General features: G+C 43.2%; 1 protein-coding gene across 4 annotated transcripts in view; it reads left to right on the top strand.

Moving 5' to 3' along the window:
• Positions 1–27800, top strand: part of RGS7 (regulator of G protein signaling 7) — a 371782-nt gene that overhangs the window by 312767 nt on the left and 31215 nt on the right. For all 4 annotated transcript variants that reach the window (XM_047755057.1, XM_047755055.1, XM_047755056.1 and 1 more), the window contains exon 10: positions 19641–19715. In XM_047755057.1, the coding sequence (XP_047611013.1) occupies positions 19641–19715 (75 nt within the window). The remainder of the gene's footprint in view (positions 1–19640; positions 19716–27800) is intronic.

Raw genomic sequence — 27800 nt, 5'->3', positions numbered from 1 at the left:
TCAGTTCTTCTACAGCTGGGTTGGCAACTTTTCAAAATATCGTGCCTAGATGTCTGTCCTGTATACCCTGAAATGGTGAGAGTATGGATAATGGTTGGGTGATGCTGGGAGCAAGACCCTGAGAACCGAAACAGCCCACTCTCAAAGAGGTGGGCACAATGCCGTATTGATCTCAGTTACTGGGGGTTTGTATCCCCTGGGGACTGGGCAGGTGTCAGGGGAGAAGGACAGCCTCCAGCTCCAGGGTGCTACTGAGAACCTAGCCTCTTGGACCTTTCCTACTAGAGCCGAAGTAAAAATCTGTTTGCCACTGGGGCAGATAATCTTTTAAGTATCGACAGAGAAAACACACCAGGCAAAATGTTAACAGTTGAAGAATATGAAAAAAAGAGTCCATGTAGTCCTGCAAACCATTCTTGAAATTCTTTCAATATGTTTGAAATCATATGAAAGCAAAAAGTGTAAGATGTGCTCTCGCGCACACACACACACACACACACACACACACACACACACACACGAGCACACAGTCTGTGAGGGCTGACTAGGCTGACAGATGAGTTCAATCTGCCAGTACCCTGGCAGGGCCAGTATGAACTCTGATTCATAGGGAGCAGCTATCATTTTTTTTTGTCTTTTTGCCTTTTCTAGGGCCGCTTCCGCAGCATATGGAGGTTCCCAGGCTAGGGGTTTAATCAGAGCCATAGCTGCTGGCCTACACCACAGCTCACGGCAACGCCAGATCCTTAACCCACCGAGCAAGGCCAGGGACCGAACCCACAACCTCAGGGTTCCTAGTCAGATTCATTAACCACTGAGCCACGATGGGAACTCCAGGAGCAGTTATCATTTAGGCTGTTTTAGTCTGTTCATTTACTTCTCCCTAGATACACAAATTGGACTGAAAAAAAAAGGAAAGAAAGATAAGCTGTGCTCTCCTAATCTGACACCAAGTATCTGCTTCAAATGAACTTATTTCTTGAAAAAAAAATTAAATTAAAATTTTAAAACACTCTCAATGAATAAGAAAAAAATGTACATCCTCTTTCAAACCCACAGAGCTGTAGAAAAATTTTCCTCCACTCTGCTGTTTTCCCTTTTCACAATTTTTACATCCCTCCTCACAGTCAGAAACTGGATATTTCAAAACACATTACATTTTGTTATCAAAAACTTCAACCTAAAGACATTTGTCATTGCATATTTTCAAATGTTAGCAGTCAGCCCTTTGAGAAATGAAAAACTGGAAGTTCCTGTCGTGGCTCAGTGGTTAATGAATCCGACTAGGAACCATGAGGTTGCAGGTTCGATCCCTGGCCTCACTCAGTGGGTTAAGGATCCAGCATTGCTGTGAGCTGTGGTGTAGGTTGCAGATGTGGCTTGGATCCAGAGTTGCTGTGGCTATGGTGTAGGCTGGCAACTACAGCTCCAGTGGGACCCCAAGCCTGGGAATCTCCATATGCTGTGGGTACAACCCTAAAAAGAAAAAAAAAATAGAAAGAGAGAAAAATGAAGAAAAAAAAAATAGAAAGAGAGAAATTGAAGCTGCCATTAGGGAAATGAAATTCAAAGATATAGTCTGGTGCCTGACTTGATGTGTCTGCAGAATTTTGAAATGAACTTAGCTCTGCACCTTTGCCTCCATTTCTACCATATAATAAATTCCCAAAAATGATGTATGACCTTGAATTGCTAATTTTTTCTCTCTTCAGTATCTTTGAATAGTTTTTTTTTTTTTAATTAGCAATTTTCTCAGATCCTAGTAAACAATCACAAAGCATGGGAGAAAGATTCAATCCTTTGCTATGTGATTGCTTTCTTTATGTCAAGTTGTACTGCTGATAATAACAGCAGCTAATTGCCTGCTGCACTATGTCAGCAGCCATGCTGAACCCCTTCCAAGCATCTCCTGCAGCATTGCATTTGGTGGTGCTACTCTTGTCCCCACCGAGTAGAATATACACCCCATGATCTTAACGCTTCTGAGGTTGTGTAGTTTTGTTTGTATATGTAAGTGACATTTTTTAAAGTGACACAGCCCTTTAAATAAGTGACTTCAGAGATTTTCTACAGTCTATAGAAAGTGCAGGTTTTTCCATTGGGGATTTTAATCTTCACTTTTAATCTTCAAATTTAATCTTCCATTAAGTCTTCATTCAAGAGCAATGAGGAACAGTGATACCACAATGAGTCCTTTGGAAATTAAGCTCTTTTCTTCTGTGTCTACAGCTCACTTTTTAACGCACTTTCTATGGTAGTAAAAAACCCTTAACATGAGATCTATCTTCTTCACAAATTTTAAGTGTACAGTACGTTACCGTTGACCTTTAGTACAATGTCGTACATTAGATTTCTAGATGCATCTTCCTTCACGCAAATGTTCTTTCTCCTTCCCCCACTCCTGGGAACCACCATTTTTTTTTCCTTTTTTTTTCCTTCCTTTTTTTTTCATTTTATTCTTTAGTTCTGTGAATTTGACCATTTTAGAAGCCTTATATATAGAAGCGGGATCGAGTGGGATTTGGCTTTCTGTGGCTGGTTTACTTCACTTAGCATCATGTCCTCAGCGTTCATCCACATTGTCACATATTGCAGGATTTTCGTTTTTAGGCTGAATCCTATGCCACTTTCTGGATAGACCGCATTTTGTTTATGCCTTCTTCTGTCGATGGACGCCACGTCTTCCTCATGCCCAGTTCTGCCAATAGACGTTTAGGATGTTTCCCACTTTGGCTGTTATGAACATTGTGAACAGTGAACATGGGGTTACTAATATCTCTTTGAGATTCTGATTTCAGTACTTACGGATAAACACCCAGGAGCGGGGTTGCCAGGCCGTATGATAGTTTGATGTGTAATCTTTTGGGGAATCTCCATCCTGTTTTCTGTAGTGGATGCACCACTGTATATCACCTAACAGGGAGCTACCTGAAAAGGAAAGTAGGAAAATGATCCCATTTACAATAGAGCGATAAAATAAAATCAGTAGGTATAAATTTAACTAAGGAAGTGAACAATTCATACATGGAAGCTACCAAACATTGATGAAATAAATGAAACAAGACACAAACAAATGAAAAGACATCCCGTTTTCATGGATTGGTTGACAGTATTATTAAAAACCACACATTTTGAAAAACCTCATCATTTATGAGATAAGCTGTGTACCACTTGGCTCAGCTGTATTGTCTTAACTCGGCTGTTCCCTAGAACAACCAGGCAGGGAAAACGCACAGGATCACAGCTTATGTTTGTCCTTGGATGTTTGCAGATCAAAATGGAGACAGGTCAAAACAAAATTATAAATTCAGGAGTAGAGAAGCTTTCTTTGTTCTCGTCTTTCCTTCTCAAAAACTTTAGTGAGTTCCTAGTGTCCTCTTGCTGTTTAAGTAGCCAACCTACATAAAATCTGGAAACAATCTCATATCAGTCATGTATACTTATAAACTGAAGGACTAATTGTATTTCAAGGAGAAAAAAAGAAAAACTTGAGCTAAATTTTCCTGTACCATTAATGTGTCTTTTAAATCTAGCCAAAGAATTAGACCATTTGTTTCCTGTTAATAAATGTATGATAACAGTGATAGATGATGGCCAGCTGGCCAGGAAGTTAAGTTTTAGATGTCTATGCTCTTTTTTAAATTTATTTTTAATGGAAATATAGTGAATTTATAATGTTATGTTAGATTCAGGTGTACAGCATAGTGATTCAATATATTTATAGAATATACTGTATTATTATAAAATGATAGCTACATTTCTGTGCTGAACGATATATGTTTGCTGATTATTTATTTTATGCCTAGTAGTTTCCATCTCTTCGTGCTGTACCCCTATCTCATTCCTCTCTCTTTCCTCCCCTCACTGGTAACCACGAGTCTGTTCTATCAGACTGTTCTGGTTTTGTCATATACATTTGCTTGTATTACTTTTTAGATGGCACATATATGTGATAAGATAAAGTATTTGTCTGTCTATCCTTTTCACTAAGCGTCACACCGTCACAGTCCATCCACATTGCTGCAAATGGCAGAATCTCATTCTTTTGATGACTGATATTCCAGTATCTATGTACCACATCTTCTTTATCCATTCCACTGTCAGTAGACATTTAGGTTGCTTTTATGTCCTGGCTATTGTAAATAATGCTGCTGTGAACATTAGGGTGCGTGTATCTTTTCAAATTATGATTTTCTCCAGATATATGCCCAGGAGTAGGATTTCTGGATCACGTGGTAGTTCTATTGTTAGTCTTTTAAGGAGCTTCTATACTAATCTCCATAGTGGTTGTACCAGCTGACATTCCCACCAACAGCTGGGAAGGTTCTCTTTTGTCCACACTCTCTCCAGCATTTATTGGTGTTAGGATTTTTGATGATGGCCATTCTGACCGGTGTGAGGTGAGAGCTCACTGTACTTTTGATGTGCATTTTCTTTCTTTTTTTTTTTTGTCTTTTTGTCCTTTTAGGGCCACACCTGCAGCATATGGATGTTCCCAGGCTAGGGGTCGAATGAGAGCTGTAGCCGCCAGCCTACGCCAGAGCCACAGCAACGCAGGATCTGAGCTGCGTCTGCAACCTACACCACAGCTCACAGCAACACCCGATCCTTAACCCACTGAGCAAGTCCAGGGATTGAACTCACAACCTCATGGTTCCTAGTTGGGTGCATTAACCACTGAGCCGTGATGGGAGTTCCCTATAAATGATGAAATTATCACAAACTCTGTTCTTACTACCCTAATGGATATTGTTCTCATTTTTCTTATGATTAGTGATTTTGAGCATCTTTTCATGTCCCTGTTGGCCATCCGTTGTCTTCTTTGGGTAAATGTTTTAATAGATCATCTGCTCATTTTTAAAAATTGTTTTTTTTTAATTTTTAAGCTGTATGAAATGTTTTTTATATTTTGGACATTAATCCTTTTCATTTGTTTTATTTTTTACAGCTGCACCTGTAGCATATGGAACTTTGCAGGCTAGGGATTGAATCAGAGCTGCAGCTGCAGCCTATGCCATAGCTTGTGGCAATGCCAGATCCTAAACCCACTGAATGCGGCCAGGGAGCAAACCTGCATCCTCTTAGTGACAGTACCCGGTCCCTAACTCCCCGAGCCACAACAGGAACGTTAACCCCTTATCGATCATGTCATTTAGAAATATTTTCTCCCATTCAGTAGGTTGTCTTTTTGCTTTTTCTTAGCATAGCAAAAGAAAAAAAAAAAGTTTAATTAGATCCCAGTTCTTTATTTTGGCTTTTATTTCTTTTGCCTTAGGAGATAGATCCAAAAAATATTGCTAAGATTTATGTTCAAGGAGGAATCTACCTATGTTCTCTTTTAGGAATTTTATGATGTCAGGTCTTACATCGATGTCTTTAATCCATTTTGAGTTTATTTTAATATATGGAATGAGGAAATAATGTAATCTCATTCTTTCCCATGTAGCTGTCCAGTTTTTCCAGCACAACTTATTGAAGACACGGTGTTTTCTCCATTGTGTATTCTTGCTTCCTTTGTCATAGATTTATTGCTCATAGGGTTATGGGTTTATTTTCTTTAGTAGTATGCTTGTGTTCCTTTCTTTCTAGTTTTTGTGTGTCATAGGTTTTTTATTTGTGGTTATCACAGAGGTCATATTTGTTGACCAGTAACTATATGCACTTGTTTTTAACTGGTGGTCATTTGACGTTCAGACTTAATCTAAAGCATCTGTCTTTTTTACTCCCCCTCCAACATTTTGTGTATTTTGCTATCATATTTTACATCTGCACGTGCATCCCGTCCCTGCTTATTGTGGTTATATTTGATTTGACAAAATCCACCTTTTCCTCCAGGTACTGGCTTGTTTAAGTGGCTGAACCTGAGCCCTTACTATTTAATTGCCTTTCCTAGTAGGGTTTTCCCTTTGCCTGTAGACACTTACTTCCTGTTATAGCCCTTTCTTTTTCCCTTAGAAAAGACCTTTTAAAACTTATCTTAGGGTAGCTTTAGTATTGATGAACTCTTGCAGCTTTTGCTTGTCTGAAGAGTTAACGTATCTCTTTTTCTACTGGAAATCTCTCCGGGTGGAATAACCTAGACTGCCAGGTTTTCCTTTCAGCACTTGTGATATGTCATGCCACTCCCTCTGGCCTGCAAAGTTTCTACTGAAAAATCAGCTGATAATCTTATGGGGGTTCCTTTGTAAATGACTCTGTTTTTCTCTCGCTTGTCTTAGCCTTCTCTGTTTAACTCTTACCACTTTAATTCTATGTTTGGGAGTGAGTGCATTTGTTGTCATCTTGTTTGGGGCCCTCTGTGCCTCCTGTTACTGAATATCGGTTTCCTTCTTCAGATTACAGAAGTTTTAGCCATAATTTCATCAAATACATTTTTGAGCCTGTATCTCTCTTTTCTCCTTCTGGGTTCCCTATAATGTGAATGTTGGTACTTTTGAAGTTACTGCATTAAAATCCTCTTTGTGTTCATCTATTTTTTCCCCCTAATTCAACTAGCATTCTTATGATTGCTACTTTGAATGCATTATCTGCCAAACTTTCTGTTTCATTTTTTTCTGGGCTTTTCTCTTGCTCTTTCAATTAAGGTAGGCTCCTCTATCTTCTCATTTTGTTTAACTTCTCTCTCTCTATGAACTTAGGAGAACCAGTCACCTCGTGTAATCTTAGAGGGGTGTCCTTATGTGGGAGTATCCCTGTGGAGCCTACAGGTGCCTTGTACTGGATTTGATGGGAACAGAAGTCATCTCCTTCTCAGGGTGTGCCTGTTACCAAGTCCAAGTTCATACTGCTCACTGCATGACAGGCCAATAAATTGAGGGATGAATTGTTGGGACAAAGAAGAGAGACTTTATTTGGAAAGCCAGCAGAGCAAGAAGGTGGCGGACTAGTGACCCAAAGAACCATCTCACCAAAGTGGGATTTTTTTATACCAAAGGGGGTGTGACTGAGTGTTGCAGACTTCTTGGTCATGGCCAGACCCCAGAGGGAATGTGATAATCCCTTTGTCTTGCAGTTGTCCACAAGGTCTGGTTATCATGTCCCTGTAAACCTCTGGTAGACAAATGTTATTTTCCGTTTTGCAACTTTTTAACCTCTCTGTGAATGAAGAGTGTTACAACTTTAACAGTCAAACCTGGGAGGCAGAGCTTTTACATATATTTCCGGCTGTATGCAACATTCTTTCATGGATTTACAAGAGAAAGGTCAGAGCCAGCATAACTAAGCACAAGCAATAGAGGACGAAGCTTAGAGCTAAAGGAATGGATCCAACATGGAGTCAGATGTGTTCTCTGCTGCGTGTCAGCAGCTATCACCTGGGTCGGAGGTGGGGCTGGAGATGGAGGAGCTATGGCCTGAACCATGTGTGAGGCTTTCCCTCTTCTCAGTGGCCCTCACTGCCCTGTTAGGGTGGATGTTGGATGGCACATTGATGGAGCAGAAGTCCCAGGTGTCGGGTCCAAGCTGCCTCTGTTACCTTTACGTGCGTGCTTTCCCCTCTCCCGGCACCTGCACCCTCGCCCCAGAGAGGAGCCGTTCTGGAGCAAGAGGGGCTCGTGTGAGCTCTCAGCTCGTGATGAGGCACAGTCACAGACGGAGGCTTGATAAGCCAGCAGTGGCAGCCCTTGCTGCATTTGAGTCTCCGTTGTCCCTCACATCTGATCACTGTCCCCAGCTTCCACCACCCCTGTGTTACAGTGGTGCTGCATCGCTGTGTAGCTGGGACTGTGCAGGTGTGTGTTTTAGGGTGTGGCTGTGGCAGTCCTGCTTTCAGGGCCCTCTGGATAAGCTGCCTGAGTAAGCACCATCCATGGCCACCACAGCCACACTCAGGCCCCACCCTGGGTCTGAGACATCTCCGAGTCCCATGGTCAAACTCTGACCCCGTCACAGCTGCTCTCACTCCAGAGTGGAGCGTTTGCTTGGTTTAGCCTGGGACACAGGCCATGGTGGTAGCGGGGAACTCACAGCTCCTGGAGCGTCCTAAAGCCACCCTTTGCACCTGCCTCAGCCGGGAGCAGGCACATGCTCAGCACAGGCAGAGTGCAGGCTGCCCACGGCCTTCTCCAGTGGCCTATGCCCAGGTGAGGGGGCTCATCCTCCCTGTGTCAGCCCCCAGGACTGCAGCACCCGGTCCGGGACTCAACACTCACTCTCAGGGAAGCTCTTCACTCATGTATTCTTCCTTTGCCCTGGGTCCCTCCCAGGCCCACAGGCCCACACGTGAACTCTCTTCCCTTCCCACCTGATTCCATGTGGGTCTTTCTTACAGCCTTGGCCCTACAGTAGTCTTTCTGCCAGTCTCCCAGTAGGTTTCAGTGATCATTATTCCACACCTAGACAGAATTTTAATATGTTCATGGTGGAAGGTGAGTTCCACGTCCTTTTTCTCAACCATCATGACCCATGGCCTAGATACTTTGCTCTTAAGTGTGCACACACACATATATACACACACACAAGAAAAACAGTAAATAAAACCCATTTTGTGTTTTTTTTTTTTTTTTTTTTTTTTTTTTTTTTTGCTTTGGGGGCTGCACCTACTGTGTAGGGAAGTTCCCAGGCTAGAAGCTGAATCAGCCCCCAGCCTACACCACAGCCACAGCAACATGGGATCCAAGCTGTGTCTGCGACCTACACCACAGCTCATGTCAACGCAGGATCCTCAACCCCCTGAGCAAGGCCAGGGATCGAACCCACATCCTCATGGATACTAGTTGAGTCTGTTTCCACTGAGCCACAATGGGAACTCCCCCATTTTGAATTTTAAACACGAATAGTGCTCAGAAAAAAAAATTATGTAAATTTATTTCTTCTCTCATTCACTCATTTATTCAATCAGTAAACATTCATTAAACTTCTACCAGGTATCAGGAAATTTCAGTCTCTAATATAAGATATTAAACAAGACAGGCAACGTCTCTATATCTGAGCAGCTTACTTTCCATGGAGAAATACAGAGGAAACAAATGAATATACACAAGCAGAGTTCCTGCTGTGATGCAGCAGGATCGGTGGCATCTCTGGAGTGCAGCGGGATTGGTGGCACGGTGGGCTGAGGATCCAGCGTTGCCACAGCTGCTGTCTGGGCCACACCCATGAGATGGGCTCGAGGACACAGCCAGGGCGAGTGAGGCTGCCAAGGCAGCGGAGGCTGCTTCCCAGCCCCTTGAGGACACAGCGCCGGGTTTGCCTTGTATCCCAAGGGTGAGGAGAAGTACACAGCAGTCAGAAGGGGACGATGACGCTGTGGCCTTCGTTTTAAATGGTGATTCTGGCTGCTGCATAGAGAGCAGCTGGAATGTAGAATAGACACGCTCTCCCAAAGTCCAGGAGAGACAGTGCAGCTCGGACCAGGGTGGAACCAGTGAAGATGGAGAGAAGCAGACAGACTCAGGATGTGTTTGAGATAAAGTTCACGAGCTCTGTTGATGAATCAACTGTAGGAAGTGAGGCAAAGTGAGGAGTCAGCGATACCGCCTGGGCCATGGCTGGGGTCTCTTGTGGCTTCTGTGGTGGTGGCACACCCCAAGAGGAGAGCTGAAAAGGAACAGGTTGGAGGTGAGAGAAATCGAGTTCTGGTTTGGACACTGTTTGCCCTTCTTGGGAAACTGAACTGTGTCTGGAAGGCTTTTCCCACAAAAGACTGGGTGCAGAACCCCTGCCAATTATCCCCTTTCAGGATTTGGGGTAGCTGCTGCCTTAGGGTGCTGCCCGGTCCCTCTCAGCACAGAATGAATTTTCAGCTCCTATTCTTTATGTCATTCCCTCTCTTAGAACTCCAAGTTTGGGGAGTTCCTATTGTGGCTCAGCAGGTTACAAACCTGACTCGTATCCATGAGGATGCAGGTTCGATCCCTGGCCTCGCTCAGGGGGTTAAGGATCTGGTGTTGCTGTGAGCTGTCCTTCTTGTGGCTGTGGTGTAGGCTGGCAGCTGAAGCTCTGATTTGAACCTTAGCTTGGGAACTTCCATGTGCTGTAGGTGAGGCGCTGGAAAGCACACACACACACACACAAAAAGACCTCAAGTTTGATGTCACCTAAGCTAATCCACTTAATCAGTGTGTATAGTATTTATGTCCTAAGTTTTCCAAAAGATGTCATGAGAACTTGTCAACATTTCATTTGTCACTGTTGTTGTACTTACTGCATATCCAAAAATGTAACTCTGTCCAAAACACAGCCAAAAAGTAGACTCCACCCACGTCTTAACTTTGGTTAAGATTTCTTAAAACACACAGTTTAACTCATGTGCTTTAATTGTGTCATTTGCTACAATGTGAGGCTGTCTATTAAACTAGTATTTGTCTGGTTTCCTGTCCCTGGTCAGAAACCCAAGTAAGAAATTGAGGCTAGGATGTTGCTGGAGGCGAGGACGTTGAGAGGCAGCAAAAGTGATGACTGATAGGGAGAAGGCAGAGACGCTCTAAAAATGGCGTAAAACCTCAAAGAAGAAGAAAAAAAAAAAGCCATTCAGAATCAGCCATCATGCCTCGTGGGCTTTCTATCTTAAGGACAGCAAAGTAAATGCTGTTCCAGTGATGACCTGGAATCAACCAGAAAAGATCACGCTGCTTTGGATGCATTTGTGGAAGAATGCAGGGGTAGATGGGAATTATTTTAGAAAATCTTCCCTAAAGATAAAAGTAAAAATTTTGGTACTTAGTGATATATATGTAATCTGGAAAATAACTTTATATGAAACCCTCTTTTCTGACACAACCGAGCAAAGTACTTAGCTTTTCCTACCTTTGGAAATCAAGTTTGAATGCCATAAAGTGTGTTTCTGAAATCTCCCTGCTTTGGTACAGAGGTCTTGCTAACCCAGGTCTCCTTAACATGCAGCCTTTCTCTCTGTGCTTGGCCTGTACGGGAGGGTGGACGCTCCATTGCTGGGCAGAGATTCTGGAGCCACCCACGCCCTCTGGAATGCAAGGCCACTGTCATAATTCATGGCACTATAACATTCAATATAGACGGTTCATCAAGTATTCCAATATGTGCTTTTATGAACTTGTCATTGTCCAGTTGTCTCCTAGTTATCTATTCTAACAATTATGGTAAAAGCCTTGAGAACTTACTGTGAGTTTTTTATACTAACAGAATTTTATCTGGTTCTCTGCCTCTTACAGCACACGATTAAATCACCAGTGCTAACAATAGCCTTGGGTCCAAAATTAAACATGTTCACTAATTCAGTAACGGATTCATTTTTCTGTTTTGGGCTCTTAATTTTTGTTCTGTAGAAGCTTCTGTTGCCATCAGAAGGATAGTCTAGGTTTCATTCCTTCATCCTTAACATTTAATAAATGCCTTAAGAGTTAAAGTCAAAAATTTTAAGGCATTTGATGATTTTAAGCCAAAGAACCAGGAATCCCAGAATTCTGTGTTGCTACTCACCCATCCTGAAAGAGATCCCAGAGAAACAACACAATGTAAACCAAAATGCCACATTACTGATGTTTGGGGGGGGGGGGGTGTTTGTTTGTGTTTGCTTTTTGGGGCCACACCTGTGGCTTATGGAAGTTGCCCAGATAGAGGTCATATCGAAACTACCACTCCCAGTTGACACCACAGCCATAGCAGCGAAGGATCCGAGCCGTGTCCGCAACCTACACTGCAGCCCATAGCAACTTCAGATCTTCAATCTGCTGAGCGAGGCCAAGGATTGAACCCTCAACCTCATGGTTCCTAGTCAGATTCGTTTCTGCTGCGCCACAATGGGAACTCCAAGAGGGTTTTTTTTTTTTTTAATCCCCCATTTGAAACTCTCTTCATGTCCCCAAACTGCAATTAGATGTTTCTAAGAAAAAAGTCAGAGAAAGTGCTGGACCTCAGTCCCTCCTGTGGCAGACCCGATGCAACAAAACCAAAGGGTCCCTGCACGTCCGACCGCCTCAGGCTTTTGCCTCTGCCTCAAGGAGCTCATGTTTCATTCAAGGTAAAACATAAAAACTCAGCCTCTACTCAGTGATTTTTTTATTTTTTTATTTCTAAGCAATTCCAGCGGGGAATATTTTCAGCATGTGAAAGCCGAACCTGAAACATGAGCAATGCCAGTGATCACAGAGCAGACATAGGCAAACTTACTCATGAGACACCTCCTGGCAGCTGGTTGAGGACTGCAACAGGCTGTGCCTATATGACAACTGCTAGTGGGTAAAAGAGGAGTCTCACTGAAGGATGGACCGACAGTTCCTAGATATTACATGGAAGCGGTCTGATTTCGGCCAGAGCATGTGAAGAGAACGTGAGTAATGATTCAGGAAGACAGCCGAGGCTGCCTAACGGGAAACTTCTCTCCCAGCCTCTCTGCCGTCGAGCATCAGATGGTAATCGGTAATCGCACACACTCAGCCGTGCGCTCGCATCGCCAGTGATGATGTGAAGATGCCAAAGGCAAAGGCGGAAGGAGGCAGAGACGGGCTCTGGTACAAACGTTCACGCTGGAAGCGGTCACGTCAGGAATCTCAATGCAGCTGCATGTACAAGCCACGTTCCAGTGGGAGCGTTCAGTGAATCACTTAAAACCGTGTAAATCCAATCCAGTCACTTAAAACCATATAAATCTCTGATGCCTCTCCTCATTTACTGTTTCTCCCCCAGGCGTCCTCATCTCAGCAGATGGCAACCCAGTTGCCAAGAAGAGCGCGTCGTCTATTCTCGTCTCCTCTGCTCCCTGATCCACCCCATCAGCAAGGTTTATTAGCTCAAATCCCAAAGCCAACGCGTCCCACCATTGTCAGTGTGGATGTCAGATGCCTTCACCGTCATCTCCTGCCGAAGTTGCTGCAAGGACCCTTCCCGGGTGCCCTCGCTTCACTTTGCCCTGACGCCATCCTGATAACCCATCCCAAAGTAGTCACAGTTCCCAAGGGAGTTGGTTTGTTTTTTTTTTTTTAATAGACTTTCTCTCTTAGGGCAGTTTTATGTTCACAGCAACACTGAGCAGAGAGTACAGGTAGTCCCATGTACTCTCCCCGAGAACACACAGCCTCCTCCACCAGAGTCGTTCATTTGTTGTGATGGATGAACCTACGCTGACACGCCCTTGTCACCAGAATCCAGAGTTGACGCTGGGTTCACTCTGGGTGTTAGACACTCTGTGGGTCTGAACACTGTTAATGTCATTGCCTTACAGTGTCACACAGGGCAGTCTTACTGCCTCCCCCCTCCACCTGCTCCTCCCTTCCTCCCCCAACCCTGGGTCTTTTACTGTCTCCATAGTTACGCCTCTTCCAGAAAGTAGGTGGACTCATACAGGATGCAGACTTTTCAGGTTGGCATTTCAGGATCCTCCTGTCCTTTCGAGTTTAATAGCTCCTTTCTTTTTAGTGCCAAATAATATCCCACTGACTATCTGTACCGCAGTTTATCCATTCACCTACTGAAAGACATCTTCAGTAAAGCACCCACGTGCAGGTGTTTGTTTTCTGCTTGCATTTTAGGGCCGCACTGTGGCATATGGAAATTCCCAGGCTAAGGGGTGCATCAGAGCTGCAGCTGCCAGCTTACCCAACAGCCACAACAACAGGGATCTGAGCTATGTCAGCAACCTACACCATAGCTCACTGCAATGCCAGATCCTTAACCCACTGAGTGAAGCCAGGGATCGAACCCGAATCCTCATGGATACTAGTCACGTTCTTAACCTTCTGAGCCACGATGGGAACTCCCTGTGTGTAGGTTTTTGTGAGGAGCCAGCTTTTCAACTCTTTTGGATAAATACCAAGGGGCACAATTGCTAGATCATTTGGTACAAATACATTCCGTTTGTAAGAAACCATCGAACTACCTTACAAAGTGGCTCTACCATTTACCATCTCGGCAGCAGTAAGTGAGTGTTCCTGTTGGTCCACGTTCTCTTCAGCATCTCGTGTCACCAGTGTTTTGGATTTTGATCTTTCTGATGGGTGTGTAACAATATTTTTTTGTTATTTTAATTTGCAGTTTCCTAATGATATATACTGGGAAGCATCTTTCCATATGCTTATTTGCCACCTATCTTTCTTCATCAGTGAGCTGTCTCTTCAGATCTTTTACCCATTCTTTAATCGGGTTGTTCATTTTCTTATCTTGACGTTTAAGAGTTCTCTGTATATGTTATATAACATTCCTTTATCAAATAATCTTTTGCAAATATTTTCCCCAATCTGTGGTTTATCTTCTTATTCACTGGGAAGTGTCTTTCACAGAGCAGAAGTTTTTAAGTTCAGCTTATCAACTCTTTCTTAAATTGTGTTTTTGCCATTTTAGCACCAAAACCTAGATTTTCTCCTATGTTATTTTCTAGGAGTTTTATAGTTTAGCATTTTACTTTTATTTTACTTTAAGGTCCATTTTTTGAGAAGGGCATAAAGCTTGAGTGAGGTTTTAAAAATCTAAATGATACAGAGGCACTTTCGTTTTTTAAGACCCTCTAAGGACTTCCACTTATGTTTGGAATTAAACCAAAGGTTTTACCATCTTCTGCAATTTCTACCTAACCTAACCGCTTTCGGTAACTCCGGGCTGTCCCTCCCCTCAGCAGCAGCAGCCTTTCTCTTGCTCTGGATGTGAGGAGTTCATTCCTAGCATATGCTGAAGCAGGATTACTTAATGAAGGATCTGTAGCCAGCAAATAAGATTGAGTAGGAACCAAAGGAGTAGGTGTTATAGAGGAGGGTGAATGGAAGGAACCTTCAGGGTAATTGCCTCAAACAACTTCTTTGAGTTTGTGTGCAGCATTTAGTTAGTGGATGGGTCTGCATGGCTGCGAGGGTCAGACACTACATCTACTGACAAGTGCCCAAGAACAGAAAGGAAAGCTGGAATGAGATCTTTTATAAGAAATATCCTGAGGTTAGGAGTTACCGTCATGCCTCAGTGGTTAACAAATCCTGCTAGGAACCACGAGGTTTCAGGTTCTATCCCTGGCCTTGCTCAGTGGGTTAAGGATCCAGCATTGCCCTGAGCTGCGGTGTAGGTCGCAGACGTGGCTCAGGCTCTTCGTTGCTGTGGCTGTGGTGCAGGCCGGCAGCTGTAGCTTCGATTGGACCCCTAGCCTGGGAACCTCCATATGCCGCAGGTGCAGTCTAGAAAAAATAAATAAATAAATTCTGCTTTTAATAGATGGTGTTGTACTAGTGTTGCAACGCAGCTTAATTTTGTTGAAAATAAATTCACCTGTGAATTGCTAGAAATAATGTGTGATTATTTTCTACGCAATAAATAGCACTTTATGTTAAGTATGCAAATAACACTTTATGGTGAAGTGTAAATACCGTTTTATTATTCCTTAAATCTAGCCATACTTGTACTTCATATCATATCTGTAAAATAGTACTTTTGAACATTTATATTGAGTGCATACTTGGTCATGGTTTATTTAATCTTATTGGGAAGATATGTTTTGCAGTGCAGAAGACAATTTATGAATGGCGTTTCAAGTGGATCTGGTGGCATCTAATGGTATATATTATATACTAGGCTATATTCTAACATTATATATTAGATGGTGGCATCTAATGGTATATAATATATAGGCTTCCAAAAGAAGAACTCCTTTTAAAAATAACCAAGGACTTATTAGTTATTTTTTGTAAATAAAAATGTTACTGTTTATAAATCCAAATTGTTTATTTTTATAAATAAAATTTTTTTATAAATGAAAATGGTCTTATTGGGATCCAAATTGCTGAAAGGCAAAATTTTTTAAAATATTTCTTTGCCATGTTGGTGAGAATTGACAGAAGGCACACAAGAATGGAGGCCTCGGGGGTCCCGCTGTTGTGCCATGTGCTCTGCCAACTTCTGTCCTGTCCTCATGCTCCCACATTGTGATGCTTCATCTGTCTGGCATCCTTCTTATATTAAGAGACCCTGAGGTAAGGTCAGACCTTCTTTTCTGTATCTTACCATTTGTCACTAGATCTGACAATTAGATAACAGAACTAAATTTTCCTAAAATTATTTTAAAAATTCAAAAAAAAAGTATTGCCATATTTCATTCACCACAGTGCCCCATTTCTAAAAGTAGCTATTTTGCAAGTGTCAACACTAGGTGATGACCTTAATTATTCAGAAATATACTAGACAACTTGGGGCATCTAAGCTTTTTTAATCTTCGGGAATCCCTGATTTAGCTTAGATACCAGAAGTCTGTTAGCATTAGCTGTCCAAAGGGACTCTTAAGAAATGAAAGGAAGCTGGGGAGCCACCAAGACATGGTCCCAGGTTTGGTTTATTATTTTAACTATTTTGCCATAAGGACAAATTTGGAACTGGCAGATTTATTAGCCTGCAGTGGGAGCGAAGCTATGCGACATTACCTCGGGGTTCAGCCCTTAATAATGTTTATTTTTAGGATCAATACCTTCTTATTAATTTGCTCATTAATGCTATTAAGCATTGGTTCAAATTGAATTTTAGATGTCAGCTAATGGTTCATTAATTAAATTTAAAAGGCCATAATGTTTTAACTTTGAAAATGAAAATTCTAATTCTCTTTGAGACTGCAATCAGATGTGTTCTTACAAGAGGAAAAAAAAATCTTTCCATTTCATACCTGCAGTGGTTGACATAGTTTCTGGGACAATTGTCAATACCCATTTGGTATGACTTGATAGGAAGTAAGATTGATTTAGAATTTCAGCTGCAGAGGAAGCTTTCAAGTTCAGGCTTCTCATAATATGTAAGGAAAATATATTTTCTGAGGAGTTTCCATTGTGGCTCAGCGGTAATGAACCTGACTGGTATCCATGAGGACACGGGTTCGATCCCTGACCTCACTCAGTGGATTAAGGATCCATTGTTGCCATAAGCTGTAGTGTAGGTCACAGATGTGGCTCAGATCCCGTGTTGCTGTGGCTGTGGCGTAGGCAGACAGCTGCAGGTCAGATTGGCCTCCTAGCCTGCAAACTTCCAGGTGTGGTCCTAAAAAGCAACAATAAATAAATATAATCTGCTAGGTGGCTCAGTCACTATTAGACAAGTGATCGCACTTACAATTCTTTTCCACCTTTCCCTGCTGTCCTGCAAGGCTGTTTTCGATGAGAGTTTGACGTATAAAGGTTTTGTGTTTATGTGATCAGGGCCGAGCCTCTGCAGGGCTTCTTCTGGTTTCCTGCTGATTTCTGCCTTGGACAGAAATTGTCCAGCTCATCTTGGGACACACACTGCAGGAGTTTGTGTGCAGTCATTTGCTCCCATCATAAAATCCCTGCTCACCTTGGCCTTTCATCTCAACCTCAGGATCCCATCCACCTGTTAATCTTCTCAGAACTTCTGTGTCCCTTACTGCTGAGGCCTGCAACAAATTCCAGATCTCTTGGCTGCTGCAGACAAACTTTGAGAAACCCTCTTCAGGTTCATCTCTCTTGCCAGCTCTGGTCATAAGGATTCCTGTTGCATATGAGGGTGTCAGGTGCTTCTTCAAGGTGGGTGGGACTAGCCTTCCCACCCCCACACCGACAGGCTTCCTCCTGCTTGTCCGGGCGTTTCTATCACTCCTTTCATTCCCGTGCGGTCCTCCTCCATAGGAGGAAAACGAAGACACCTGTTGAGCCCTGTGTCTTACCTTTATTTCTCTTTTTCTCCCAGTCACAGAGGACACACTGTCCCTTTCCTGTATACTGTATCCTCATTCAGCCCATTCCTTCACACATAGAAGAGAATCTTCTACAATCTCCCTTGCCAGGCTTAGACATCATTCCGTGCCTACCCTTTCCCCGTGGACTCAGACTTAGGGGTGCATGTTTGCGAGACTGCTTTAATGTGTTTAAAATATTATATTTGTTACTTCTAGAACAATGGTTGTGAATCATGACTGCATACTAAAATCACTGGCAGAAGACGGGGGGCCTGGGATGGATGCTTGGTAGGGGTTAAAATATGCTTATGCCTAGGAGTTCCCATTGTGGCTCAGCAGAAATGAACCCACCTAGTATCCTTGAGGATGCGGGTTCCATCCCTGGCCTCACTCAGTGGGTTGAAGATCCAGCGGTGCTGTGAGTGTGGTGTAGGTCGCAGACGCGGCTTGAGGGGAACTTCCATATGCCACACCTGTGGCCCTAAGAGAGAAAAGAAAAGAAAAAATATACTTATGCCTAGAGAGGCCACAGGAAATTAAATCAGAACATCAGCTATTGATCAGTCTGATGCTGGTAAAGTTTAAGTGAATTTCTCAGTGTCAGTTAGCAGAAGTGCCACCCGGGAGGGCCCTCTTCCTCCTCCACTGCCAAGCAGACCACGGTGCTAAACCAGCTATTTCTATTCCTAAATAGACACACAAACCAAATTTACAGTTTATGTAATGTTTATGGTGCAGTGGATGGGTAGTATGTATATTTCACATGTAAGTTACACGGAGAAAATTCAAGAATGCGTTCATCACTTCTTTATCCCTTCCGACGTCATGGTGGAATTTTGTCCCGATGGCTGTGCCATCAGGAGGAGTTCTTTAAGGAAGACGTCCTATATTATCATTATACAAAGAGCTAATCCCCGTTGCCTGCCAGTGCTTGCAGAGAACAGCTTATCTCTGGAATCACATCAGCGCCCTTCCCCTCCCCATCCCAACACATCCTCGAAAGCATTTTTCCACATTCATTGTTTCTCTGGAGTCACTTTCAAGGATATCTGATGTTTTCATTATCTTTCCGTCTTTGGCTTGGGGGGAGATAGAGAAAGTGAGCAGAAATGTACATGTAATACTTTTTACTAGTACCAGAGACCCCTACATCCCCCCCTATACCTGTACCAAAACTTTAAAGTAAAGGAAACAGGAGTTCCCCTCGTGGCCTCAGTAGTTAACGAATCCGACTAGGAACCATGAGGTTGTGAGTTCGATTCCTGGCCTTGCCCAGCGGGTTAAGGATCTGGCGTTGCTGTGGCTGTGGTGTAGGCCGGGGGCTACAGCTCCGATGAGACCCCTAGCCTGGGAACTCCTTATACCACAAGGGCAGCCCTCAAAAAGACAAAAGCAAATAAATAAATATAATAAAGTAAAGGAAACAGAGTCATGTAACTGCTAACTTCCCATCACTTCTGAAGGGTGAGTGAGCTCTGAGGACCTTCCAAGATTTAAGATCCCATGTACTTTGTAATCCCTTTTCCTCTGTTTCCTGGTCCATCGTGTCTCCCCCGCTTCCTCTGTCCTCCCTCTTTCTTTTTCTCTTTTCTTCCTCCCTCCCTCCTCCTTGCTCCTTCTCCAAACTAGAAGAAGCTTTACAGCTCTTTGTTTCTGTGCAACAGAATAACACATCTGGCAAAATGATACTCTTTAGGTTGTACGGAAACAAGGAGCAGGGGGTCCACAATTTTCCTCCAATCCATCCTGTTTTAAGGGGGTTCACCTTCCTGAGAGAAGGGAACAAGAGAGGAATTTCTGAGAAGAAGCCTGGTACATTGACTACCAGTTACTTTCCTCATTTTGTTCATTTTAAACGTTAACTCCATTGCACAGTCTGTCTATGGGAAGCAAATTCTCCAGGTTACTGGATTTCATGAATCACTGTAGAAAAAATGACTCTGGGATTTGAGCCAGTTCCACCAAATGCCATGGAATTTCTACCTTAGCAGAAGCTAAGGTTCTAGAGACGGAGCACCCTGATCAAAACCTTCATATCCAAAGATTTCTTTGTCTCTCTGTTTTCCATGTCTAGCCTGGATGTGTAAATACCACAGAAGTGGACATCAAGAAGTCATCCAGAATGAGAAATCCACACAAAACACGGAAGGTAAAATTGACGTCTGATGTTGTTGATTTTGGTAATGCATTGTAATGCTGTTTAGAGGATGTCATTCACACACACACACACACACACACACACACACACACCTTTTCTTCTATTTCATGAAATATCTTCTAGTATCTTTCTCCCTCTTCCTTGTTGCTTGGCTAGAAAAAAAATCTGGAAGTCCAAGCCTTGGTCTTCCATCAGTTTCTCTTTCCCCAGGAAATTGCCCTATCCTAATTCTCAAGCATGCCACGGTCACAAGGTATAGGGGTGGCCGTGCCAGGAAAAGGATACTGAGAGAAGAACCATCAGCAGAAAGAGACATCTCTTTCAGAGCCCAGGAAATGAGGAAAAAACGGAGGTTATCTCATTGTTAGAGAAAAATATGAAGAAAGACATCATCACAAAGATGTTTAATTACAGATACTGTAGGAGGATCATATTTTAACATCAGAATTGTGTGACAAAGCTGTAGGATAGTGGTTATAGGTTCAGGATCTCTTAGGTGAGAAAGCATGTAACAAAATTAAAGTGCGATCCTGAATTTAATACCATTTAATATAATCTTTTGAAAACACATAGCAGAAGTATCCACATTTTTAAGCTAACACATGCATATAGAAGGCATTTGTATGTATGGCATAAAATATTTGATGCACATAAGAACGTTCGGCTGGTAGCAGTCATTCTGAGGACACAGCCCAAGGTCAGTGCCACTGGATCAAAGCATCCTGCAAAGTTCAGGGCTTTCTCTTCATGGCTTTTATTTGTGCAGCATTTCCTGGGGTATGTGTTCCTGAAGTAGGCACTAAACATTTTCTTGGTAGTCTTATTTCTTTTCTTTTTTGTCTTTTTTTGTCTTTTCTAGGGTCGCAACCATGGCATATGGAGGTTCCCAGGCTAGGGGTCTCATCAGAGCTGTAGCCGCCAGCCTATACCACAGCCACAACAACACCAGATCCGAGCCACGTCTGCAGCCTATACCACAGCTCACAGCAACGCTGGATCCTTAACCCACTGAGCGAGGCCAGGGATCGAACCCGAAACCTCATGGTTCCTAGTCGGATACTTTAACCACTGAGCCATGATGGGAACTCCTGGTAGTCTTATTTCTTAATGACTCTTTTCTTCCTTCCCTAGAAACATAAGCATTATGTTCAAAGGCCCAAATATGGTCCAAGTACATTTTCTTTCTTTTAAGACAGTTTACCTTGATATCAGGCTAAAGAAGCCATAGGAAAAGTGCCATACAATCTATTCAGATGAGGTGCTCAAAAGCTTTTGCCCCTAGGATATCTCTGCGAAAAAGAAGCAAAGCCAGACCCAAGCCAGCCGGTTGGCCCCTCTCCCTCACGGTCAGCCCCACTCAGTTCCTTTTGCCCTTTGCTCACAGCAGGGCCTCAGTGCACCAGGGACCAGCTTTGTGGAACCAAATTCAAAACTATGGGCAGCTCTCCCAAAAGTGCATGATGCCACTTCTCACTACTTTCTGAATTTCAGAGAGTCCAAAATACCTTACTTTGTCCCCAGTTTCCCTCAACAGATACCAACTGAGATAGGCTCTTATTTGGCAGAGAAAGCGTATGGGGTTAATGGATAGAACTTAAAGACGGTAAAGTAATTGTTTCCACTCCGTTTTCAGTGCTATGCCCAGTGACTGTATCCTACCAGTGTCTCACACGACGTCATTCCTTTGGAAAATTTGCCAGCATCAGTGTCAGTGTGGCTCTTCACCCACCATCAGCCCTCATTTACGGTAGAAAAACACACGTGACAGCACAGCGAGATGCCCTCAAGAGATGGGACCACAGAGCTCAGCTCTGTTTGTCTAGGTAGCAGTCCAGTTTCCTGCGAATCAATGCCCATAGACGTACAGAGCCTAACAGGAGCTCTGTGTAGCACTGCGATTACTAGAGAAAACCAAAATTTCAGCAGAATGCCAATGGCATGCATACCATTGTTCTCCTCAATTGGAGAAAAGTGATTTTCTCACCTTCAGATGAAGATCGCTTCTCGTAGTGAGACGGGTTGCATTCGCTAGGCTTTTTCACCATGACGTTACTTTCCATAAAAGGTGAGAGGATGCTAAGTCACACACTGCTCCTGCTTTAGCTCCTCTATGGCTAGGAACTGGAATGATCCCTCCGGCAGCAGACTGAACAAGTCTCTACTTTCTGCCGGGTAGGTCCCGGTCTTTAGGGAGTCAGTGATAAATGAGGCAGGCATGGACTTGCTCCATAACTCACGGTCTAATGAGGGTGCACATATTTAGCAAGCAAACAAATGTATGTATATATACATTTACCTCATTTTTTCAAGTGCTGTGTACTAGTCTGCTCTGGCTACTATAACAAAATAGCACAGACCGGGGAGCCAAAACCAGAGGAATTTATTTTCTCACAGTGCTGGAGACTAGAAGTCCAAGATCAAGGTGCAGGCGAATTTGGTTCCTGGGGAGCGCTCTCTTTCTGGGTTGCAGGCGGCCGCCTGGCTGTGCTCTCACGTGGCAGAGACGGAGGCGCTTGTACACTTTCCTTTTCGTCCACTTATGAGGACACGGCTCCATAGGATTGGATGTCACCTTATGACCTTGCTTAACCCTTACTCCGTATGGATCTCATCTTCAAATACAGTCACGGTGGGGGGTGAGGGCTCCTGTATGTGAATTTCAGAGGACACAACTCCGCCCGTAACGTGTTATCGCAGAATTTAAATGGTTTGTGATTCTAAATTGCCACGCCATTTTAGTAAGGAATAGCTTAACAACATGCAGTGAACTGTTCCACCATACTCTGAAGATTTCACCGTTTTGTCCTTGTGGAACAGCAGGTCTGGAAGGGTCTAGACAGATGGCACATGCTTACCACCTATGGAAAAGGCCTTTGCCTTCTGCCACCAGTCAGGATGTCCTCTGCTTCTTCTCTTAGCTTTGTGGTCACTCTCTGTCCTCTACTGATGCTGGTACGGAAGGGGAACCCTTGGACTCTAGCTCATCTTCGAAAACAGATACTGCCCTTAGTGATGAGAGATGCTGTTCCAGACTGTGCGATTAAGCTGTGATGATGTTTCTTATTATTATATGTCATGGACAAAGGACATAAATGTCGAGAATAAAGGACCAAACGAATCCCTAAAGCAATAATTTAACATACGTACCTAGAGAATATGAGAGTTTGGGATGTTGCATTTAATTGTTAAATTTCAAATATGTTCATCAAATATGTGAAAAGAAGGCTTTGGTCTATATCTATTTGAAATATTTTTTAAGTATTTGGGGTTAACCAGTGTTTAAATCTGACTTTTTAATGTGAATATACTTTACTAAAATACCAAGAATAGGTAAATTGCATCTCCTCAAGTTTCTCTGAAGGGATGATAAGGTAGCAGAACCAGAAAGAAATCAGTCTAGTCTAGGCAGATTTTAAGGGGCACTCTGTGCCTGATCTTCTCCAGTCTGAGTCTAAAATTTTAACTATAATAGGTCAGGCTATATATTAGCCAGGGCTCTATGGAGAAATAGACCCGAAAAGATGGAGCTATATAGATAGCTATATAGAGAGAGACAGCGAGAGATTTATTTTAAGCAATCAGCTTACACAGTCGTAGAGATTTGACAAGGCCACAGTCACATGAGGTAGACCAGTAGGCTAGAGGACCAGGGAAGACCTGCCTCGTTTGACAGAATTTCCTCGTGCTTGGAGGTGAGTCTTTGTCTGCCCAGGTTTTCAGCTGGCTGGATGAGGGCTACCCATGTTATAGAAGAGAAACTGTTTTACTCAAAAGTTCACTGATTTAAGTGTTAACTTCACCCAAAAAGCAGCCTCACAGAGACACCCAGAATAATGTCTGAACAAGTATCTGAGCGCCATGGTCCAGCCAAGTTGACACATGAAATCATCATCACAGGATGGATCCTTCTACATGACAGGAGCTAGAGAGGTCCCAGAACCACACAAACCTAAAGAAAAAGACGGAAGCGTTTGTGCTTCTGTGTCTGCACCCACTCTCTGGATTGCTTCCGGAAACTCCAGAATCCATATTTCAAACCATAGGAAGTTGCATACGGTCTCGTTATCGTTCCTCTGTCACCTTCGTTTGGGCATAATGGCACTTAATACTTTAACGAACAGCTAAAGTGCGTATCCTAGAAGAACAGTTAGAAAATCTGCGATTAAATGTCTAGTTTTCCTGCTATTAATGCAGTGGTTAGAGCTGTTTATGCATGAAAAGATAGGCATTGCCTTACTTCCATATGCAAAAATATGGAAATTAAAATGTTAATGTGTTACATAGTAGAATAACTACTCATCTTCAGAGCAGCACAAAAGTGTTTTGAGTAAGAAGTGCAGTAAATGCGTAGGTGAGAGAAACTCCACTCAGAACAGATAACAGAAGGGGAGATTCTAAAACCTTGGGGGGTAGACAGAGGCAGAGTCAGCCCTGGATACCAGGGCATGGAGACTTGACCCTGGATACTGGGGCAGGGGACTTGACCCTGGCAGAGCTCTCCCGCGTTCTTGTCTAACTTGCTCTTCCTCTGCACTGGCTTCCTCCACACAGCATCAGACGTGGTCACAATCGTTCTCTGTTTGAACCGAGCACCCAAGGGAACGAGAAACCCACCTACCCGCCCCATCACCAGTGAGAACCCCCCCACCCACAAATTGCACTCCGTGTAGAAGGGCATAAAAGCCTCCCTGCACTCGGCAGTTCTCCCTCTGACCAAAAAATAAAAAATAGGAGAGAATTTTCTCGGATCTCTGAAATGTAAAGGGAAATCAGATAGGAACGGATTTATGCAGAGAGTCAAATCTGTTTCATTTAATGAACAACCTATTCAGTATTCATTTGGATGGTACTACACAATCCAGGCATCTGGGGGGAAAAGGATGCGTTAGTCAGGCCAGAGCATCTGATTTAGTAATTATCTTTGCTATTAAAACTCAAAATGGATCCCAGTGTGTTAATTTGATTTTACTTCATCTGCAAGTATTAAGACATTGAAACAATTTTATTTCTCTTTCTTTCTTTCTCTGTTCTGCTCACACTGTGCCAAATTTTAATACACTTCCTTATTCTAAAAAATGAAAATCCTTTGACATTGCAAAGAAATTTTCAATTTTCTTACCTCCTTTATCCATAAACCAAGCCTGATGATAACATGGCATTATTCACAGCTATTTTCACTCTAGTTGAGAATCAAAGTTAAAAGCTATTACTGGTCCCCAGAAAGTGAAGGACACCCTGAATGAAAGAACGAACTGATGTTAACTTACATGTAAGACAGAAAAGGAAACTCCCCAGCGACCTCAGAGCTGGGCTGCTGGAAGGCTGCTTGAGACCTCAGCTTACAGTGGTTTGGGTTCTTCATAAAGACCACGTGACATGCATGCACATTGAAATAGTCATAGAAATGTAGACACATGGGGAGCTCCCGTCGTGGCTCAGTGGTTAACGAATCCGACTAGGAGCCATGAGGTTGCAGGTTCGATCCCTGGCCTCGCTCAGTGGGCCGTGAGCTGTGGTGTAGGTCGCTGACTCCGCTTGGATACTGCATTGCTGTGGCTGTGGTGTAGGCTGGCAGCTACAGCTCTGATTGGACTCCTAGCCTGGGAACCTCCATATGCTGCGGGAGCGGCCCCAGAAAAGGCAAAAAGACAGGAAAAAAAAAAAAAGATAAGAAAGATATGTAGACATAGAAGATAACTTAGGGATCATTTTACTTCTGTGTCACCATAAATTATGATATTTTTCTGTAAATATTTTAATTATTTTAAATCTTGACCAAAATCTTAACCAAAAAACTGTCAGCTATCTTGTCCTAAAAGTAGTTTTTACATGAACTATAGATTCTTATGAAAGAACTTCATGGAATTAACTAACCCAGGTAAGAAAGACTGGAAAGTTGAAGGCTTCAGGCCTTTTTATTTGCTTTATCAAGAGTTAGTGTGATATTGGAGTTCCCATCGTGGCGGAGTGGAAATGAATCTAACTAGGAACCGTGAGGTTTCAGGTTCGATCCCTGGCCTCGCTCAGTGGATTAAGGATCCGGCATTGCCATGAGCTGTGGTGTAGGTCGCAGATGCGGCTCGGATCTGGTGTTGCTGTGGCTGTGGTGTAGGCCGGCAGCTGTAGCTGCGATTAGACCCCTAGCCTGGGAACCTCCATATATCAAGGGAGCAGCCCTTAAAAAAAAAAAAAGAAAAAAAAAAGAGTTAGTGTGATACAACTAAAAAAAGAGCAGGCATTGGAAAATACAATTATTGCATAACTGGTGATCGTTCACTTGCCTAATTTTATTTATTTATTTTTTTTGTCTTTTGTCTTTTGTTGTTGTTGTTGTTGTTGTTGTTGCTGCTATTGCTATTTCTTGGGCCGCTCCCGCAGCATATGGAGGTTCCCAGGCTAGGGGTCTAATCGGAGCTGGAGCCACCGGCCTATGCCAGAGCCACAGCAACGCAGGATCCGAGCCGCGTCTGCAACCTACACCACAGCTCACGGCAACACCGGATCGTTAACCCACTGAGCAAGGGCAGGGACCGAACCCGCAACCTCATGGTTCCTAGTCGGATTCGTTAACCACTGCGCCACGACGGGAACTCCTCACTTGCCTAATTTTAAAACATCACCCTCAACTGTCATTTTAGAATGCAGAGGGTTGTTATCTAATCAACCTCAAACACAACTGTTAGTAGTTCATGTGGGCCTTTTTTGTTTCTTCTGTGGAAATTCAGTCTCCATGTTTTCCAGGCATTATGCTCATGCTATTCTTTTCTTTTGCAATACTTATCACAGTTTTAACCACATGTTTATTTGTATGATTGTTTGTATAAACTCTAAGTTGTGAATTCCAATGAAGGAGGAAGAAACATATCTATTCTTGTTTATTTTCATATCCCTAATGCTTAGCATTATATCCAGCATATAGTAGATGTTCATTAAGTTTTGAGTGAAGGCAGGAAAGAAAGAAAAAGTCTAAACCATTTAGTTCAGTCCTCTTAATAATTAATTCACAGCATATGTGCTACTCCTTGGGTTAAAACAGAGGCCTAGTCACAAGAATTGATTTCCAAGAGGTTGGGGCTATGGTGAAAGAGGGGAGATTGAAGGAACTACCAAAAATAGTCTGAACACCAAGTCAACATCTATTAAAGATGGGCCAAGAGCATCCTTGCGATAGGAAGTCACAAGGAAAAAGGGCCCAGGTACAGAGCCAAGAGATTCACATTAAGAAGAGGTGGCATCTTGGGAGTTCCCATCATGGCGCAGTGGTTAACGAATCTGACTAGGAACCATGAGGTTTCAGTTCGATCCCTGGCCTTGCTCGGTGGGTTAAGGATCTGGCGTTGCCGTGAGCTGTGGTGTAGGTTGCAGACACGGCTCGGATCCCGAGTTGCTGTGGCTGTGGCGTAGGCCGGCAGCTCCAGCTCCGATTAGACCCCTAGCCTGGGAACCTCCGTATGCCACAGGAGCAGCCCAAGAAATGGCAAAAAAGACAAAAAAAAAAAAAGAAGAGGTGGCGTCCAAGTGAAAACGAGTCGGGAACAAAGCACATTTGAACTTGGAGCTACTGTAAGGTTGGCCATGGACCCGATGATTGGCTCTGTAAGGTTGGCCATGGGCCCGATGATTGGCTCTGTAAGGTTGGCCATGGGCCCGATGATTGGCTCTGTAAGGTTGGCCATGGACCCGATGATTGGCTCTGTAAGGTTGGCCATGGGCCCGATGATTGGCTCCGTTAAGCGGGCGTGTACCTCTTCTGATCTCAGTAGTTTCTTTCCACTGCTGAGGAACTTTGACTTTTGTGGGGGTCTTGGCACTTCATCCTGTCCTCATCCTTCATCCTCACATCCAAAGGAAAAGTGCCAGTACTTTTTTATTAAGGAAAAAGTAATCTGGCCACTCCCTTGAGTTAACGTGTGAGATGTGTCACCTTGAACTGGGCATGAGTTTTTGTTTAAGTTCCCAAATCTTTATTTATACTTAGCCAGCCATGGGTCTTTCCCAAAAAATAGCATTCCTAAGTGGTTAGGTTTGATCTTTGACAAAATAATAAACACTGGGACACGAAGCATTCCAAAGGTG

The sequence above is a fragment of the Phacochoerus africanus genome, chromosome 12 (assembly GCF_016906955.1).
Source record: "Phacochoerus africanus isolate WHEZ1 chromosome 12, ROS_Pafr_v1, whole genome shotgun sequence".
Lineage (NCBI taxonomy): Eukaryota > Metazoa > Chordata > Mammalia > Artiodactyla > Suidae > Phacochoerus > Phacochoerus africanus.
This window is presented reverse-complemented; position numbering and strand designations above follow the sequence as displayed.